Source organism: Rhinolophus hipposideros, assembly GCF_964194185.1.
Source record: "Rhinolophus hipposideros genome assembly, chromosome: 1".
Lineage (NCBI taxonomy): Eukaryota > Metazoa > Chordata > Mammalia > Chiroptera > Rhinolophidae > Rhinolophus > Rhinolophus hipposideros.
In genome coordinates this window covers 39,978,167-39,994,577 of record NC_138047.1, presented here as the reverse complement: position 1 = coordinate 39,994,577, position 16,411 = coordinate 39,978,167, and the positions used below count along the sequence as shown (strand labels likewise).

General features: G+C 39.4%; 1 protein-coding gene across 1 annotated transcript in view; it reads right to left on the bottom strand.

Moving 5' to 3' along the window:
• Positions 1-2,048: 2,048 nt before the first annotated feature.
• SRD5A3 (steroid 5 alpha-reductase 3) overlaps positions 2,049-16,411 on the bottom strand; it is a 34,507-nt gene continuing 20,144 nt past the window's right edge. The window contains exon 6 of the mRNA XM_081054308.1: positions 2,049-5,476. Within this exon, the coding sequence (XP_080910434.1) occupies positions 5,368-5,476 (109 nt within the window). The 3' untranslated portion in view covers positions 2,049-5,367. The remainder of the gene's footprint in view (positions 5,477-16,411) is intronic.

Below are 16,411 nucleotides of genomic sequence, written 5' to 3'. Positions count from 1 at the left end.
TTCCTAATTGACAACTAGATCGAGCGCCCTGGTTCCGTGGCACTTGCTGCGGGAACCGCCGCACCCAGCCGGGGTCCTCACTCCCTCACAGACTCTCCGCGCCCGCCCCCGCGGCGCTGAGGACTAAGTTCTTAGAGGGTCAGGATGAGACTGTGTTAAGCAAACCTCCAAAACAGGCCTTCGGAAATAACACGAGAACGTTCAAGTCTTCTTTTAGATCCTGTGTGTTTGCCTGGAATCCCCCCCAGACCCTAAACATCTAATAGGGACCTTATCCTGCAATACCTTTCTGGTTTGGGATGTTTTGTGCTGCATCTGTGTTAGACTGGCCTCTCAAAATGTTTGGCTTTTCAAATTGAGTTTAGGATTTTTGAAGGATGGGGGTTGGGGCTGGGCAAGAGTAGAAAACGGGACGGGATGGGCTTGAGAATAGTTTTACATTTTTATATTTCTAAAAACTTGAGCGATTTAGTTATCAGAAGTTTGACTAAGATAGTGCTAACCATGTGCCAGACACTCTTAAATTACCTGTATTTGCATATATGAAACTGGTATTTTGTGGAGAGCTAAGGTTATTAAGTACTAGACCAAGAAATGAATCCACTGAAACAATCTGGCAAAGTGGACAAAGCTACTTTGAGTTCACTAAAGAAACCATGTATGCCATGGGTTAGTAAAGGTCTTTCCATGCTGGTCTTCCTGTCTGTAATCAACTTACTCCATCCTATCACACTGTAAACGAGTCATACTTCCAAAACGCGTTCAGGCCTGACCTCTCAGAAATATTCCCCCAATACTTCCTCTTACATAACTCATCTCTCCTTGCTTCCTGCTACTGTAGCTAATGCCTGCTTCTATTATTGTGAAAGTAACCAAGATGCCTCCTACACAGTGTGGGGTACAACTGTTGTACTCCCAGTTCATCTAGAGTCAAATGTGTGAACCCTCACATACCAGTGATAGAAAACCCAGAAGTGCACAGCCATCCTGGCTCCACCTCCCTCTCCTTTATGCATACATGATTAGCTGTGCCTAAGAGGTACCAGAAAGGGAGTCTAGTGTCTCATTCTCATGGCTGAGGCAGAAGGGTAAATATAACAAAACTGGCCTCCTGTCCCTGATTCCTGGAAGGTTCTTGACATATTTTCTGGGATGGGCCACGCAACACCTGAGCTCTCTAACAGGAAGTGCTCCTGGCCAAATTCCCAGTCACCTCAGCAGAGGAGGCAGCGAGGACTTAATGGGTTACAGAGTGGGAGGTGGAGGAAGGATAGTCTGGACTTTGGGGGCTCAAACATTTGCACTCTGGAGAGGAACTGGGAGGCACAATACTTGTACTCCAAACTCTGTATGAGGCATCCTGGTTAATTCCATAATAACAGGATGCCTGTGCACTGGCCACCTGAGTGTGAGGTAGCTCAGGGACAAGGCAGCAAAGCTGTTTAGCAAAAGCTGTAAAGTAAACAGATAAAGTATTGCCCCCATGGGGAATCCACACAGTGGGGTCAGTGCAAGGTCAAGAGTCTGGGCCAGAGTGGGTGCTTTCTGGCCTGCTCCAGTATCACACTGACCCAAGGGCCCTTAGGCTCTGCCAGTCTGGGCTTCAGGTGTCAGATTGCAAAGCGATCAGCTCTTTCTGTACTCAGAAGTGCTAAATCAGGACTGGTTCTAGCTTTTACCATGTTGAGGATTTAAAGCCGCCTATTCCTCACTGGTGACTAACTCCTTTTTGAAAAACCACCACCAAAGAAAAACAAACATAGGAGATACTTACCTGACCCCTACCCAGTAAGAATGTGGGTGACTCTACAATTCCAAATTGATTTTTTTGTTTTTGTCCTGGCCTATGTAGAGATCATCTTTCTAAATGTAATCACTGGCAGGCAGCTTTCTGGTAAGGAACCCTATTATATGTGCATTACACTGTATTTTGTGTTCTATTTCTACCTCCTGACTGAGCCTTAAGCTCAGATGGTAAGAGGTCTTTTATATTTATATCCCCAGCACCTAGCAGATTTCCTAACATGGTAATAGTGATAGCCATTGTTACAGCAGTAATAGTAACAGTACATCTTTATTGAGTTCTTGCCCTGATCCAGGCAATGCACTGAATGTGCTACACGAATGATCTTACAAGGTAGCTACGATTATCTTCATCTTTACAAATGAGAAATTTGAGACTTAGGTCAAGTAACTTTCCCAAAATTACACAGCTAGTAAGTGGCAGAATTGTGCTTGATATCTGTTTATTGAACTTAACTGTGCCCTAGTTACTGAAAATTCAAATAGAAAATCAACCAAGTAATGGTGAACATTTTCATTATCTGTTAGATGAGAATGCCCTTTCTCCATTCTATTTTTCTATGAGGAGCAACACTGTTTCCTGCCCTTGCTCAGAGCCTTAACCATTTTACCTCTGATGATGTAAATTTGGGCAAAGTAACTGAGCATATTGAGCTCAGCTCCGCCACCTTTTTCCTCTTGGGAGGTGCAGCCCACAGGAAAAAGTCTGCTGCTCTCCCTGGGTGCTGCCTGTATACAGCCTAGTGCTGCTTGCAGCTGGGTGGGGACAGCTCTTGATTCCCGAGTTCAGTATTAGCCCAGCACCCCTGGCTACCAGACCTGAAGTCACTCCTTCCAACCTGGCTGGCTATCTGTTTCACTCTTTCTTTCTCAGCTTTTCAGGAGAGAAGAGGCAAACTATTTCCTGAGGTCTCCCTGCACTGCTCCTCGTCCCCCATCATCAAAAGGTGGGCGAAAGCTTTTTACTTGAATAGTCCACAGAGTAAAGGCAGAGACCAGACACTTCATGGTAAGAGTAACTGAAGATCATTCAAAATTAAAGAGAAGGCGCTTGGCAAATTGAAATGTAAGTTAATGACAAATAGCAATTTACAACTTGCTTGACCTTCTTAACTAACTCTAAAGCACTTGTGCTACTATGTGCAGTGAAGCATACTGCTACCTATAGGCATGCTAAAACCTACATATAATGGGGACCTGGCCCTAGGAAGCGTCCAGAAGAAAGGGAGAACGGCCCTTTCAGGCCCATTTATTGGACTTTCCTAGGATTCCACAAGTGGGCAGAAAATTTTTAAAAGATGCTGAATATGAGTACATGCTCCAGGAATTCTCACGTGTCCAACAATTTGCTTGCCAACTCCATCTGGAGTGCCTCATAGGCATTTCAAGCAAAACATGGTTAGGACAGGTCTCTGATTTCCCTCCAAAAACCTGTTCCTTCCTCAGGCTTCCCATTTCAGTAACTGTAACCAGCATCCCCCTATTAGATCCCTCTTCCTTTCCTCCTACCCCCACATCCAATCCACCTGAAAGTTCTGTTGGCTCTACCTCTAAAATAGATCCTAACTCTATTCACCTCTCCCTATCTCCAGGGTTACCACCTTATCCAAACTAGGTGTCATTTCTCACCTGGACTATTAAAATAGTCTGGCCTCCCTGCTTCCACTTCTATAATCTAACCAACAGCCAGGGTGAGCTTTCAAAATTAAAATAAATGATTTCATTCCCCTGCTTAACAGTATCTAATGGCCTCTAAATGCCCTTTGATTAAAGTCCAATGTCCTTATCTCTGAATTAAAGTTCTATGTGATCTAACCTCTGCCTTCGGTGTGACTTCATCTCTTGCTTTTCTTGACCTCATGTGCCATGCCCAGCCAAGCTTGTTTCTATCTCAGGACCTTTGTACTTACTGTTTCTCTTCTTAGAACACTTCTTTTTCACGTCTTCTTCTGGTCATTTAGGGTAAATATCACCTCCTCAGGAGAGACCTTCCTATCCATCCATCTAAAGTAGACCCCCTCTCACCCTGTCACTCTCTCTCATCTTTTATTTATCTAAAAGCTTTTTCATAGCAGTTATCACTATCTGAAATTATCTTGATAATCTACTAGTTTACTTGTTATATTTATTATCTGTATCCTTCAACTAAAATGTAAGCTGCTTCAGGGCAGAAACCTTACTGGTTATACTCACTGTATTCCAAAGGTCTAAAACAATGCTTGGCCTTAGAAGATACTCAGATATGAATGAATCATTAGTTTGATAAAATTCTGAGAATGAAAAGTCAAAGACAAATCTAGACATTGAGATAGTCTGGTTCAAAAACACAGGTTTCTGATTTTGTCATACCTTCCCCTTTAAAGGTCAGTCTCATTCCAGACCCCTATATTCCTCCCAAAAGGAGCAGCTTGGAAGAGTTTTCTGTGCCTTCTTTGTCCTTAGCCTAATTCTGAGAGACGAAGTTCATCTTACTTCTTGCTCACATCCTAGTGGCCTTGAATTCATTCATAGCCAAAGACAAGAATCAGTCTTTTCCTCACCAAGAACCCTTCAACCTAAAATATCTCTTCTCCGCAAATGATTGTCAGGTCCATTTAGGTCTGACAGCAACTGGACTCCAACCTCCACCTTCTATGCCCCGCCCCCAGATTAGAGGAAATCCTCTCAGGCCATTCTCTCCATTGTCAAGTCAGTACAGGGGATGTTTGGTGATGGGATTCAGGGCAGAGAAGCGGTTGGAAATTGGGTGGGGGCGATGCTCTTTCACTAAAGTAAGGTTTGAGTCTTAGTGAGACATTGGGTCAAAACTATGTGGACTAGAGGAATACAAATTCATTAGATTAGATGAAGGTCTTTAAAATGAGAAAAGTTGCAGCCATGGAGTGAAAGACTCTCTGTTTCCCTCCTCCCATGCCTTGAGAGTGGAGTTCCATACCATGAAAAGTCTGTGTACGCTGAGACCTGTCTCCCTCCTCCCACAGGCAGGCCTATAGGACTAACTGACATGGTATCTCACAGGATGGAGGAATGGCCCTGCTTCTACCAGCATCAGAAACACCTTCCTTTGTGGACCGTGCCAGTTTGGGAATGCTCTTGCTGAAAATGATGCAGAGAGATTTCTCCATCTTGCCCCACTCCGCATAAAAGTAGCTGGAAAAACAGCCTAAGAGGACAAAATAAGTTTGTATAAGGGCCTGTCACACTGTAGAAGTAAAACCCCTACATCCACTTCAGGGATGGCAAACTCAAATACCTCGAGGAACTTAAATGAAGGAAAAGAACCTGCTGGGTCTCCAGCCATGTCTAAAACAAGTGAATACCCATTATCCTGCCCTAGGCAATTGCCACAATGGGGAACATGACCCCAAGTTTACCAGATAGTCTAAATTGTTAAGGGAGAAGCAAGAGTAATGATTTTTTACATGAAATTTCCTAATTTTAAGATTAGGATTACATTCCACTACATATAACAGAAAATCCAAAACAACATGTAGCATAAATAAGATAGGAATGGTTTTCTCTGTCCAGAGGCATTTCAGAACAAATCCAGCAGCTCCACAGTGATCAGGGATCAGGTTCCTTCCAGCTTTCTGTTCTGTCATTCCGAAGGTTTATTCTGGCCTTTATCTTCATGACCCAACAGCTTGGTCCAGGCAGCAGGATGGAGGACTGGCTGGAAAAAGAAGGGGATACAGGGCACGTGTCTTTTAAGGAAGTTGCCACAAAGCCCATCTATTTACATCTTGTTGGCTAGAACTTAGCTGCATGGGGCCACAGCTAACCGCAAGGGAAGTTGAAAAATGTCACATTTCCCAACTTCCCTTGCAGATATATGAGTATATGTATATATATGTACATATATATGTATATATGGGTGTGTGTCTATATATGTAGAGTTATATTTAGGAATTGGCTCAGGTGATTATGGGGGCTGGCAAGTCTGACATGCTTAGGGCAGGCCAGCAGGCTGGAAACTCTGACAATATCTGTATATTACAGCCCTGGGGTAGAATTCCTTCTTCACCAGGAAACCTCAGATTTTGCTCTCGTGGCCTTCAACTTATTAGATGAGGCCCACCCACATTCAGGCTAATCTACTTAAAATGATCATAGGTGTTAATCACGTCTACAAATATCTTCACAGCAACATCTAGATTAGTATTTGAACAAACAATTGAGCATCATAGCCTAGCCCAATTGGCATATAAAATTAACCATCACAGTCTCTAATTCAAAATTTTATAAAACCATGCATGCAAAACAGCACCTATCTGAGTTGGGCCCGCCAGTTTGCAATGCTTTCTCTATGTGCTGGAGCAAGGAGCTTGATGCTTTCTAAACGTGTGCATGTGTGTGCTTGCGCACTTGTGTGCGCGTGTGTTAGTTACCGTGTTTCCCCAAAAATAAGACCTAGCTGGACCATCAGCTCTAATGACCTTTTGGAGCAAAAATTAATATAAGACCCGGTGTCATATTACATTATATTATATTATATTATATTATATTATATTATATTATATTATATTATAAAGACTGTGTCTTATATTAAAATAAAACCAGGTCTTACCTTAATTTTTGCTCCAAAAGATGCATTAGAGCTGATGGTCCAGCTAGGTCTTCTTTTCGGGGAAACACGGTACATGCCACGGAGTCGGCTCTGACCTCTGGAGACCCAGGAACGAGTGATGTCCACACTGTTGTGTCCTCAATGGCCCCTCAGTTCCTGTAGACTCAGGCCTATGGCTTCTTTATGGAGTCCATCCATCTCATATTTGCATATTGGGTCTTCCTCTTTTCTTGCTGCCTTCTCTTTTTCCCTGCATTATTGTCTTTTCCAAAGAGTCTTGTGTCTTATCATGTGCTCAAAGTAGGACAGCTTCAGTTTTGCCATTTTTGTATCCAGCGATGTTTCGGCCTTAACTCACTGGTTCATCTTTCTGGGGCATCTTTAGAGCTCTCCTCTAACATATTTAAAATGAATCCATTTTTTTCTTATCAGCCTTCTTCACTGTCCAACTTTCACATCCATACATAGTAATTTATAGACCTACAATATAAAAATATCCTAACCGTACACCCTCTGTACAACTGGAATCACATATACATGGTAGCAGGAGGCCTGCAGTGAGCATGCCCAAGTCCCACCCTTTCTGGGAGATTATACCTAGATAAATAGCTAGTCTCGTTTTTTGTTTTGTTTTATTTTGTTTTGTTTTTAACCACTTTGTTGATGGAATGCTATCCAATTAACCAACACACTTACTCTTTGTCTTAACTCATTAAATTATTTTCACTTTAAAATCCAAGCTTCTGGTGCCAGGCAGTGATTTACAGAGGCACAGGATGAAGGGATGAGTGGCAAGGTAGGAGCTGGGGCTAACAAAAACACCATAGCTCTTTCAGTCTATAATCACCAGTCATTCGGTTCACCCAGTGCCACCCAGATGGAGAAATACCTTTCTACTCTCTCCTCAGAAACTTCCTTTTCACTTGTTTTTCTTTTTCAAAGTTAACGTTCATATAGTCATCCTAGAAAACAGAGGTATGCTGCAAAGTTGTTTTGTCACTGATTTGGAAGAAGGTTTTATATATTATGAATATTTTCTCTTTCTAATCTTACATGTATTGCAATTATTTTTCCTAATTTTTAAATATTGCTTATGATGTCTCTCAGTGTACTTCTGTACGTGCTTGTAGCTTATCTGTCTATTTTAACAATTTAGCACTAGAACTGTGGCTAAAGTGGGCCCATTGAAAGCATTGACACAAAATTATGTCACTTAGAAATCTGTAATTTCATTAAAATTCAAGAAGATAGAACTAACATTGTTTTTGCATAAATATGCATCTTTATGTTTCTTAGTTCCTGCAATAATTTTTTTTATATAACAATCATTACACAAAAATAAAAAGCAATTATAATTAAGTGGATCTTTTCTAGCTTTATGGGAAGCAAATTTGGTTTATCTGGTTTAAGTGCTTTTCCCTGATATTTCAACTTCAAATGTAAGTTATCTCTATTGTGATTTTGTGTCTATGTAAAGTTAATTGAAAGTCGTCAGTTCCGAACAAACCAAGCATAGAAAGGGGTCCCATATTGTGGTGCCATTTCTCTAATCTCTCGGTATTTGAAAATCATAGAATGTTGATGGGACAATCTGCCATGATCAGTGCTTATCACGTACCTGAGTTTGACCCTCATTTGAATAGACGTTTAACCCTGTGAAACTCATGTTTTGGATAGCAAAAACCATAATTTTAAGAAGGATGCCAACCCATTGGAGGCATTGTCTCAAATTGTTTTTTCGTGACATCTGTTTTGGATCAAATACAAACAGATTTTTCCTTATGCAAAATTCTGCTCTCTAGCTCATACTATTATTACATACATTGTTTTACTCTTAACATAGATTGAATGCCTATTAGCTAATAGATCTTGTTTAGAACATGCATAAATATGCATCTTCTTTATGTTTCTTAATTCCTGAATTAATTGTTATATAACAATCATCATACAGAAATTAAAAAAAACAATTATAATTAAATGGATCTTTTTTAGCTTTATGTAGACTTTTATTAAGAACATGCATTTTCTTGCATTTCTTGCTCTTTTCTTGGGTAGAATTCCTTCTTCACCAGGAAACCTGAGATTTTGCTTTCATGGGTTTCAACTTATTAGACGAGGCCCACCCACATTGAGGGTAATGCTTACTTCTTAAGCATTAATAACCATGAACTGTCTTCAGTAATGGCTTATAATAAAAATTTGTCATGTTCTTACCTGGCTATATAATTTGTTGGGCCCTTTACAGAATGAAAATGTGGGACCGCTGTTCAAAAAGCAGGAAAAAGTATAGTTAAAGGTACTAATGTAATAGGGATAACAGTGATACATGAGTAACTCAATGAACTTAAAAATTTCAAAAGTACTACGTTTGGTGTCGATGTTACATAATACAATAAACGATAGTACTTTATTAATGTGATATCTTGATTGATTATGAAAAGTTTCTGGCTCACTTGTCTGCAAATTCATCAAACTTTATGCCTGCCATTTTATTTTCATTTTCAATAGATAAGAAATTCATTTCACGCAGTTTCTTTTTCAATAGATGTGACTCAAAGCAAGATCCATCACGTTTGGAAACTGTACCGTCATAAAAAAAAATCTGTGAACAAAACAATAAAAAATACCCCAAAATAACAAAACTTGCCCTCATGTACCTTACATTCCAGTGAGGGCAGGCAGACAATAAAATAATAAGCAGAAGTGAAAAATCACATCTTAGGTTTTTATCTAGAAGATAGTGCATTTTAAAAAGGATCTCTCTGCTGAGGCAACTGTTAAGAATGTTTTATAGGCTGTGACAACACTAAGATAAATTTCTAATCAATTATTTTGAAATATAAATTTTAGTACTTCTGGAGTATTGATTCTTATGGAACAATTTTTTGAAACAGATTTAATTTTTTATACAAATTAGTTTTATGTAAGTTTGAATTTAATTTTAAGTATAAATGTATACAATGGCATTTTAGTGTTTCTTCAGACTTGAGGAAATGTTTTCTGAAGCTTGTGGAGGTTATACAAACAACTGAAAGTGTCTTCATGATTTGAGTATAATTCAAAGTCCCGCTTCTGCCTTCTGTCATTGTATCTTCAATTACAAAGGAAAAAACTTTGTCTTCCTCATTAACAATTGGTTCATTCAAGTCTTCATTTGAAAATGGTGTTATTTTCTATAGGATGTAATGATCTTTATTTTTCATGTCTATTTCTGCACCTGTGGTAATTTGCTTTGCAATGCTGCAGCAGTTTTCAAAATTAGACTCTAAAGCTTTTAAGAATCCTGATAATTCCCCCAAATGCTCTATTTCGATGCTCATGTATACATTCTTATTTTGTGCTAATTTACTGATGGTTTGCTGCCCGAGTGCCAGCATTTCCAGTCCCCATGTCAGTCTGCAGAGATGATATTTGTGCAGATGACACAGGGACTGGCAAACCGGCCCACCACTGCGGGCCTGGGCGCCGTCCCCATGCAGAGCCCCTTCCCATCTCTGGGGCCATGGCTGGTGCCTCTGCTTCTACTGCTGCCGCCACCACGACCACTGCAGTGTGGGCTCAGGCACCCATCCAGTCTCACACTGGTCTGCTGTGGGGCGTGGGCGCGTATGCCAGGGTGCCTGCGCTGCCTGAGCCTTCTGCACACACATGTGCACGACCTCCTGTTATGTGGCCACTGCTCACGTGCGTGCTCCATTCAGTGCCCCACAGAACTTCACTTACCAAACAGAAGTTCAAAAAGATTATTAAGACTCTCCAGACGGTAGCAGAGACAGTAGCAGCAGCAGCAGAGAATGAAACCAAGGGCGTGGCCCTTCTGAGAGTGGGGCCAGGCCTGTGCAGCTGCACAGGCTGCGTGCCCATGAAGCTGGCCCTGGAGGTGGTCCAGCAGTGTCAGGTAGCAGGATTGGAGCTGTATGTAGAGTGTGAGGTGATGGGGAAATGAGGGCACTGTCAGACTACCCCTAGGGTCATATTAGCTTAAAGCAATGGGGTTTTGGGAAATCGGCTTCGTCTTCATACTGAAATGTGTACTCTTTGAGAGCAGGAATCTTGTCTTTTATAACTCTCTATTCACCACAGAACCTACCTCTGCACCTTGCTTATAGATGTTAAATAAATTTGGTTGAATAAATTGCTATTCTTGTTTTCAGAGGAGAAACATGTAAAAAGGTGGAAATTGGTGGGTTCTTTTTTTTTTGAGTAATTTATTAGTTTCAGGTGTAGAAAACAACATAATGAAGGGTTCTCTTTTTATGTAAGGCACTGAACTGATCAAGTTGGTGCGAGAAAGTCTGATCTGATTGTCTGATCTAGGAGGAATATCATTAGTGAGCATTGTGTTTCTGGTATCCACTCCACAAGCGTGTGTGTGTGTGTGTGTGTGTGTGTGTACACTACCCGAGTTTGGTAGGAGTCTTTCTGCTTTGCTTGTACTGATAGAGAATGTCATGATCAATTTGTATTTTTTCTCCTTTGTTTCCTAAAAGGACTTAGTTCTTTTACAGATCCAAGATTAGGATGGCATTATTGTTTACCAAGAGTTTCCAAAGGCAATTTTGTAAATATTGTCTTAGATAAAACTAGGAAAAACTGCAAGTGGGAGATGATGAAGGGAAGGAGCAAGCTTTGTAACTGGGCCTCTTACGATTAATTAAAAACTGTCTCCTGTAGTAGGTAAACCATGGTGCTGTTATTCCGTCAAGTACTTGCCTTGGGGTCTTTCTTGCTTCTCTTAATGTATAAAAGTTTGAATGTTATGGTAAAGGAGACAGATCTTGTCGAGTCATGGAAATGAAAGGTAAGCCTGGATATTGTGAGGCAAGTTACAGTGAGTGCTCAGTCTGTAGGTAACCATGTCCTTTGTGAGCCTCCACTAACCTTGTCCCCAAATGCCAGTTGATCCTGATGATAAGTCTACACCCTGTGAATAAGTAAACTTCATTACTGGCATGCTAAAAGTAGCATACTCAGATCTTACCTATTCCTTCTGGTACACCCTTATAGTAGCAGAGGCTTCAGCATCTAAATAACCAAACCCTGATAAAGACATTCCAGAGAACGCAATCCAGGGAATGCAAGTAAAACTCATCAGAGGTAAAAAACCTATGTCCCTCTTATATAAAACAACAATAGGAACAACACCAAAACTTAACAAATTGACAATGTGAAAAGTTGTTCTCTGAGAAGGGAAGAATATTAAAGCACATAAAATCATGATTGTAGATAGAATATATTCTACACATTCTGGAATTCTGGAATGGGAAAACAAAACTATTGAATGTAAGAAGGAGGTGTTTTTTTTTGTTTTTGTTGTTTTTGGAAAGCACACAGAGTTTATTAATTAAAACAAAAGTGCACACTTGAGAAGGAAGTGCAGGTGAACTCAGAGATCGAGTCCCTGAAAGAGGGAGTTTTATAAAAGACAAAAGTTATGTAATAAACTTAGAAGATACAAGTCAAAATCACCAAAGATATTACTGAAATTTTTAATGAGAGGCTCAAGATGGACTTAGGTAAATTTATAATAGATTATTAAATTATTTAGCAACATCAGGAGTTTTGATGTCTTTTCCATCTATAAGTTTTTGAGCTTGATTTCATGGAGGGCACTCATCCCCTAACAAATTTTACTCTCAGAATTGTAGACTGTGGAGTATGGGAGAGAAGAAAGAGAATCTGTTCCTATTTCATTGCACCTCATGAATTGCTATAACCCTGAGTTGCATGATTATCCTGAAATCTAGTTTGCTTTTATGTCTTGAAAGCAAAATCATGGAAGGACACCCCATAGACAATTTGAGGTGGGAAAGGAGAAAGATGAATGGAAATACAGTTTGGCTACAACAGCTAGGTGGGAAGGAGAGATGGCATACTGAATAATCCTGATAAATTGAAATCCACTCTTTTCCATTCATTACTATGGGCCACATTTTGCACTGAAAATGACTTACCCTCACCATTTCGTAAGCACAGAATTGAAGGAAGAGTATTTTAGAGGAACAGGTTCTTTCCAATTTATTGGATTATATCGTTCTTCTGACAGTTTTTTGTTTTTGTTTTTAATCTCAAAGACTATACAATCTACGTGTCAAATAATTATGGTCAGCATTAGTTAATAGCAGTCCACGTGGTAATAGGTCCAGAGGTCAAGAAGCAAGAAACTCAAAGTGCTGATTTTTTTTTTTTCTTAAGTTTAGGGGAGAAACAAGAATTAAAGATATAGGCTTCAAGTTGAAGAATAATCACCGTCTACTAAATAGGTTTTAATCTTAATATTTTGAAGAATAAATGTATTTATTCCTATTTCCCACAAATGCTGCACTTCTCTTATGAAACCTGATAAAAAAATATGTGGATGGAATTGTAACAATTTATAGGTTCCTAAGCATTTCTTTTGACTGAATTTTCATTTTTTTCCTCCTTACTGTGATTGTTATGGTTTTTTGGTGTATAAATAACAATTGGAACATTGCTTTTCACACATATCAATATAAACTTCATTTGATCTTTGTAAGATAGATATTACTATAATTCTCCAACAAAGTAAAGGCAGGAGACTAGTGATTTATGCAGACTACAGTGACAACATAAGCATTCATTTAATAAATATGTATTGAATGTCTGTTATGCACCAGATACTCATCTAGTGCTGGGGACACATTTGTGAAAAAAACAATAAAAAACACGCCACAACAACAAAACCTGCCCTCATGTATCTTACATTCCAGAGGGCAGACAGATAATAAAATAATAAGCATAAGTGGGAAAGCACATTGTAGAGTTTTTTTAGACAATATTGCATCAGTTGGCTACTGCTACAGGATAAACCACCTCAAAACTAGGTGGCTCAAAACAATAGGTATTTATTATTCCTCATAAGAGCAAAGGGAGGTGGAAATGTGAGAGTTACGTTGCAACTTTAAATAAGGAAGTGACCTTATTGAGAAGGAGACTGGGGTAGGTATCCTCTTGGATGGTCCCAGTGATCCATATCTCCTGATAGTCCTGTCATTCCTTTGAATGTGGGCTGGACATACTGACTCCCTTGTAACAAACAGAATATGGCCAAAGTGATAGGATGTCACTTCTGAGATTAGGTTACAAAGAGGTTGTGTCGTCTGTCTTACACACCCTTGCTTGCTTGCTTAGATGGAACCTGGATACCATGCTATGAGCTGTTCCAAGGAGAGACCCATGTGGCGGTGAACTGAGGGGGGCTCCTGGCTTTCAGTTCAATAGCCAATGAGGAACTGAATCATTCTAACAAACATGTGAGGGAGTTTGGAGTTGGTTCCTTCTCAGCAGAGCTTACAGATGAGACCTCAGCTCTAGTGACACCTTGATTGTAGTGAATCCTTGAGCCAGTGGCACCCAGCTAAGTTGCATCTTAAATCCTAATGCACAGAAATTATGAGATAATAGATGTTTGCTGTTTTGAGCTGCTAAGATTTGAAGTATTTTGTTACACAGCAACAGCTAATTGATCCACTGACTTGAAGGAGGTGAGGGAGTTAGCCATCTGGCTAGCTCTCTGGGGGAACAGCATTCCAGGCAGAGAGAAGGAGGCCAGTGTGTTAAAAGACTGCATGAGGGCAAGACTGGCAGGAGATGAGGTAAGAGAGGTGACTGAGGGCCAGAGCATATAGGCTCTAATAGCTTATTGTAGAAACTTTCGCCGCAATCTGAGAGAAACGGGGAACTGTTGCAAAATTCTGAGAGTAGTGACATGATTTCATTTATATTTTGAAAGGTCAGTCTGTCTTATGTTGAGAATCAGCTATAGGGAATAAGGGAGAAAGGAGGGAGACCAATTAGGAATCTACTGCAGTAAATTAGGCAAGAAATGATGGTGGCTCAAATCAAGGTGTCAGTAGAGTTACGATAACAGGGATGGATTCTGAGTGTATTGTGAAGGAAGAACCACAAATTGGTGTGGAGTGTGAGAGAAAGAGAAGAGTCGAGGAAAACTCAATCGTTTTTGGTTTGAGTAAGTAAAAAATGGGAAGACTGTATTATTTTATAATACCATTTACTGGAAAACAAAAAGTACCCTACCTATCAACCTGCGGCATTACTGAGAACAAAACAGAATCTAAACAAGAAGAGAATTTACTATCTCAAATCTGAAGGCAGAGAAACAATCCATCAAATACCATGAACAAGCAGGGTAACTTGGGAGCACAGAAAGAAAGTGAAAAGTCTCCAGAAACCAAACTCCAAGTCATGGAATACTGTGATTTAAATGACAGAGAATTCAAGATTGCAGTTAGGAAGAAGCTCGGTGTGATACAAGAGAACTTAGAAAGGCAATTCAATGAGGTCAAAAATGAAATTAATGAAAAAAAAGGAGTACTTTACCAAGAGACTGAAACTATAAAAAAGAATCAAACAGAAATTCTGGAGCTAAAGAACTCAGTAAATGAGATGAGAAATGCATTAGAGAGCACTGGAAATAGAACAGACTAGATGGAAGAAAGAATTAGTGAGCTCAAAGCATGAAACCTAGAAATGACCCAGGAGGAAGAAGTGAAAAAACTAAGAGTTAAAAAAGATAGGAAAGAACTCTATAAGAGCTACCTGAATCCGTTAGAAATAGCAACATAAAGATAATAGGTATACAGAAGAAGAGAGAGGGGGAAGGGATAGAGAGACAAAAAACAAACAACAAAATTAATGAGAATTTCCCAAGCCTATGGTAAGAACTAGACTTTAGAATAGAGGAAGCTAATAGGACATAATGCAAAAAGACCTTCTCCAAGATACATTTTATTCAAACCGTCAAAAAAGAATCACAATTATCAAGGCAGCCAGGGCAAAAAGACTATAACCTACAAAGGAAACCCCAGTCTTTTTGCCAGCCAGGGCAAAAAGACTATAACCTACAAAGGAAACCCCATTAGATTATCATCAGATTTTTCAGTAGAAACATTACAAGCCAGGAAAGTGGAAGAAAATATTCAAAATATTGAAGAAGAGGAACCATCAGCCAAGGATAATATATCCAACAAACTTATCCTTTAGATATGAAGAACAAATAAAAGCTTTCCCAAACAAAAGCTGAGAGAATTAACCACCATAAGACCTGCATTGCAAGAAATGTTGGAAAGAGCTCTTCTACCGGAAACAAAAAGACAAAATCATACAATATTGTGAGTAAGATGGCTAACAGACAGAAGCAGGGAATTGCAACTCTATTTCAGAACAGGATATTAAACAATTATAACATGAGAGTTAAAGGAGGAAAAGGGGCATTAAAAGTAACTATAACTACTGCAATTTAGCTGCCAATGCCCAACATAAGGAGATAATTTGTGACAACAAAATCGTAAAAGGGGAGAAGGAAAGTGACTGAACAAGTACAGGTAAATGGATAAGAGGCAAAATTCAATAACCTAGAAGAAACGGACAAATTTTTAGAAGTATATACCCTTCCTACTCTGAATAATGAAGAAATGGAAAATCTAAACAGACCAATCACTAGTAAGGAAATTGAAATAGGCATCAAAAACCTCCCCAAAACAAAAATCCAGGACAAAATGGCTTCACTGGTGAATTCTACCAAACATTCAAAGAAGATTTAATACTAATCCTTCTTAACCTCTTCCAAAAAATTGAAGAGGGAATACTTTCTAACTCATTTTACAAGGCCAAAATGACCCTGATATTAAAACTAGGAAAGGAAAAAATAAAAAAAGAAATAAAGAAAATTACAGTCTAATGTCTGATGAACATAGATGCAAAAATCCTAAACAAAATACTTACTGGCAAATCGAATACAACAGTACATTTAAAGGATCATATGTCATGATCAAGTGGTGCTTATTTCAGGGATTCAGGGATGCAAGGATGATTCAATATCCACAAATCAATCAATGTGATACATCACATGAACAAAATAAACAATAAAAATGATATGATCATATGCAGAAAAAGCCTTTGACAAGATACACCTGTTTATGATTGAAACACTCAATTAAATGTGTATAGAGGTACCTTATGATAATAAAGGCCATGTATGACATATCCTTAGCTAATACC